General features: G+C 31.7%; 1 protein-coding gene across 2 annotated transcripts in view; it reads left to right on the top strand.

The window, feature by feature from the left end:
* ibtk (inhibitor of Bruton agammaglobulinemia tyrosine kinase) overlaps positions 1 to 1759 on the top strand; it is a 60305-nt gene extending 58546 nt beyond the window's left edge. For both annotated transcript variants that reach the window (XM_056474841.1, XM_056474840.1), the window contains exon 28: positions 922 to 1759. In XM_056474841.1, the coding sequence (XP_056330816.1) occupies positions 922 to 1047 (126 nt within the window). In that variant the 3' untranslated portion in view covers positions 1048 to 1759. The remainder of the gene's footprint in view (positions 1 to 921) is intronic.
* The last annotated feature ends 3004 nt before the right edge of the window (positions 1760 to 4763 follow it).

The raw sequence follows: 4763 nt of genomic DNA, 5'->3' as shown, positions 1-4763 counted from the left end.
ATACGTATAATTTCTTTTTTATTTCTTTAAATTTATTTCATTTTTTTTTATTTTCTTTTTAATTTAAATTTATATATATATATATATATATATAGAGAGAGAGAGAGAGAGAGAGAGAGAGAGATGTTTGTTTTATTTTTTATTAAATAATCCATTAATTTATTTATTTTTATCTTTATTATTTTATTTATTTATTTTCTTAATTTTATTTATTTTAATTTAATTATTTAAATTATTTTTAATATTACATGAGGACAAATAATGATGTCTTCAAATGTACAGTTGAAGTTAAAATTATTCACCCTCCTGTGATATTTTTTATTTTTTTTATTTTCCCCAAATATTTCCCAAATAGTGTTAAACCGAGCAAGGAATTTTTATTTTATTTTATTATTTTATTTGTTTAATTTAATTATTTTTGTCTCGTTTTAATTTCTATTTCTATTATTTTTTTTTATTTACTTTTTTTTTAATTAAAAAAATTTAAAGAAGAAAAGTCTTATTTGTTTTGTTTTGGCTAGAATAAAAGCAGTTTTAATTTTTTAAAACCATTTTAAGCTCAATATTATTAGACCCCTCAAGACATATTTGTTTTCAGTTGTCTACAAAACAAACAACTGTTATATAATGTTTGCCTAAAGTCTAACATGCCTAATTAACCTAGTTAAGCTTTTAAATGCCACTTTAAGCTGTATAGAAGTGTCTTAAAAAATATCTAGTCAAATATTATTTACTGTCATCATAGCAAAGATAAAATAAATCAGTTATTAGAGATGAGTTATTAAAACTATTATGTTTAGAAATGTGTTGGAAAAAAAACTTCTCTCTGTTAAATTGTGGCAAAAAAAATACAGGGGAGCTAATAATACTGACTTTAACTGTGTGTTTCCTATGTTGACCTTTTTCTCATCTGTACCGTAGATTGAAGAACGAGCCGTTCAGGATCTGTTACTCCATTACAACGCGTTTAACAACCCCGATGAGCTGATACTGGTGGAGAGGTCAGATCAAGGCCCAGTCGCCACCCCGACCTGGAACAAACACTAAACCATCACAGTAACCATCACACTTACACTTATGGGTTTCAGCAGTATTCTTCTGTGTCAGTCTGAGTTCTGTTTCCTCACATGATTCTGCTTTAGCCACACTCGTTTACTTCTACTGCTTTAACTCTGCTGTTTCCTCATGAGAATATGAAAGAGAAACCCTGAAGGGTCGCCACATGTGCCAAAATATGTTTGCTGGATCATTTCTCTCTTTATTTGTTTATAATCCGGTGGTTTAATGATCTGCATCTCACAGGTAGAGTGTGTTTGTTTTAGCAGATCTGACACACATATCGCTAAGAATCAGGGTTAATTTTGTCAACAAATACAAGGTGAAAAAACGTTCGCCTTTAGCTTAACACATACAGTCCTTTAGAGTAGAAGCTATCACCAATCTGCTTATTTAATGAATAAACAATGTTATTGCTAACAAAGACAAGAATAAAATGTATTAAAAACTAAATATGTTGCCTTATAATTTCCTGCATTGCATTGTTCGTTTATTTAATAAACAGGTCGGAGTGCAACAGACTTGTCAATATTCTCTGTCAAGCCATTTTTGTTGACGAAATTATCTCTGCTGTGAAAGTTTGTGACTAGATAGAAAAAAAAAATGTAATCAGCCACACAGCTCAATAGACTTTTATTAGGGGCTGGTTTAAAAGAAAGTCACGTGCAACAACAACGACAAAAGAGAGATTTACACGGATGCATTTTATTTGCTTTCTCACACAATCTACATAACATTCTCATTTAGGGCTGGGTCTAATTTAGGGTTTTTGTTGTTGTTAAAGGGATAGTTCACGCAAAAATGAAAATTCTGTTCTATACGTGTTCAAGATTTTTTATTCTTCTGTTGATCAAATTGGAAGATATTTTGAAAAATGTGGGAAACCGGTAACCATTGACTTCCATAGTATTTGTTTGACCTGCTATAGCGGTCAATGGCTACCGGTTTCCGAAATTATTTTCCCCTTGTAGGAAAAACAAATACTGTTGAAGTCAATGGTTACAGGTAACTATTGATTTACTGTAGTATTTGTCAATGGTTACCGGTTTCCAAAATTCTTCAAAATATCATCATCTTTTTTTTAATTTTTATATATATATATATATATATATATATATATATATATATATATATTTTGTTTTTTCAGGAAAATTATATTGGAAGGAAATTTTTGTAGGAAAAACAAATACTATTGAAGTCAATGGTTACCTGTAACTATTGACTTCAGTCGTATTTGTCATTTGTTTTTTGTTTTTTTTTCCTGCTTGAATTTCTGCAAGAATTATTTCCAAAAAATTACGAAACCGGTAACCATTGATTAGCTCAAGTAGGAAAAACAAATACTGTTGAAGTCAGTGGTTACCGGTTTCCTGCAAAGGGTGTCAATGGTTACCAGTTTCCAAAATCGATTTCCAAAATTCCACAAATCGATTTACAAAAAAAGAAGAATTTTGAAGAATTTTGGAAATTGGTACCCATTGACAAATACTACTGAAGTCAATGGTTACCCGTAACTATTGACACCCTTAGTAGGAAATCGTTAACTTTTTGTTAGTCAATCGTATTTGTTTTTCCTACAAGGGGTGACAATGGTTACCAGTTTCCAAAATTCTTCAAAATATCTCCTTTTTTTTATTCAGCAGAAAAAAGAAGATATTTTGGTTACCGGTTTCCTACTAATCTTGTCAGTGGTTACCAATAACCATACACTTGAATGGTATTTGTCTTGGTTACTGGTTTCCAAAATTCTGCAAAATATCTCCTTTTTTTTATTCAGCAGAAAAAAGAAGATATTTTGGTTACCGGTTTCCTACTAATCTTGTCAGTGGTTACCAATAACCATACACTTGAATGGTATTTGTCTTGGTTACTGGTTTCCAAAATTCTGCAAAATATCTCCTTTTTTTTTGTTCAGGAATTTTGGAAACTGATAACCATTGACGCCACTAGTAGGAAAACAAGTACTATTAAAGCCAATGGTTACCTACTATGGTTTCATACTAAGGGTGTCAATGGTTGTTGGTAATCATTGGTTTCAGTAGTATTTATCAGTAGCTACCAGTTTCCAAAATACCTCAAAATTTAAAACATTTATTTCTTTTTTGTGTTCAGCAGAAAAAGACATTTTGAGGAATTTTGGAAACCGGAAACCATTGACAGCCCTTGTAGGAAAAATGAATACTATTTAAGTCAATTGTTACCGGTTTCCAAAATTGATACAGAAATTGGTTTACAAAAAAAAAAAAAGATATTTTGGAAACTGGCAACCATTGACAACCCTAGTAGGAAAAACAAATACTATTGAAGTCAATGGTTACCGGTTTCCAAAGTTGGTACACAAATTGGTTTACAAAAAAGATATTTTGAAGAACTTTGGAAACCGTTAACCACTGACAAATACTAATGTGGTATCAATAGTTACTGGTACCATTGACTTCAGTAGTATTTGTGAGTGGTTACCAGTTTCCAAAATTCTTCAAAATATCTTTTTTTTTTTTTTTTTCAGAAAAAAAAAGTGTATATTTTGGAACCGGTAACCATTGACACCCCTAGTAAATAAAACAAATACTATTGAAGTTACCAGTTTTCTACTAAGGGTGTCAACGTGATTACCGTTAACTATTGACTTCAGTAGCAATTGTCAATGGTTACTGGTTTCCAAAATTCTTCAAAATATATATATTTTTTTTTCAGGGGAAAAAAAGAAGATATTTTGAAAAATGTTGGAAACCGGTAACCATTGACATCCATACTGTAGTAGTAAAAACAAATATTATTGAAGTCAGTGGTTACCGGTTTCGTATTAAGGGTGTCAATGGTTACTGCTAACTGTTGACTTCAGTAGTATTTGTCAATGGTTACAGGTTTCCAACATTCTTCAAAATATCTTCTTAATTGTTCAGCAGAAAATAGAAACTTAAACCACTAACTATTGAGTTAATTTCCTTTTTTTTTTGTGGTGTACTATCCCTTTAAAACATTCTAATATGAATGGGACGATAGACTTAAAGTAAAATGTAATTGTCTGTTCTTTGAATACCTCAGTCATTTTTTGCTTCATGTTAAGAGGAGATATTTGCAGTAGCATGCAATAAAGAGTTGAATGCGAGCATCAGCAGTTGTTGTTTTGCGTCTCTTTTTATGAACACACAGTGGGGGAAGTATTTACACGTCACCATTTTTCTCAGAAAATATATTTATAAAGGTGCTGTTGACTTGTAATTTTCACCAGATATTGATAACAACGAAAGAAGCCCACACATGCACAGAAAACAAATCTAATTAGTTTACAAATTAAGTTGTGTAATAAAATGAAATGACGCAGGGATTGAACACATGAAGAAAGGAAGGTGTAGAAAGGCAGTGAAAGCCCAGACAGCAGCTGAAATCTCTCAGTAGTTCTTCAGCAACCCTCTGCCCTTCCTCAGTCTAAATGAATATCAGCTGCTTCAGTCCAACATCCACATTAGCAGGAGGATGAAGATGAAGCCAGGGTGGACATTTCAGCAAGACAATGATCCAAAACACAGCCAAAGAGACTCTCAAATGCTTTCAGAGAAAGAAAATCAAGCTGTAGAATGGCCCAGCCAATCACCTGACTTGAATCCAATAGAAAATACAAAATAAAGCTCAGATTTGATAGACGAGACCCACAGAACTATCAGGATTTTTACACTCTGTTGAAGTCTGAAAAACCTCACACCTGA

Source organism: Danio aesculapii, chromosome 16 (assembly GCF_903798145.1).
Source record: "Danio aesculapii chromosome 16, fDanAes4.1, whole genome shotgun sequence".
Lineage (NCBI taxonomy): Eukaryota > Metazoa > Chordata > Actinopteri > Cypriniformes > Danionidae > Danio > Danio aesculapii.
The sequence above is the reverse complement of the archived record's forward strand: the minus strand, read 5'-3'. Positions and strand labels throughout refer to the sequence as shown.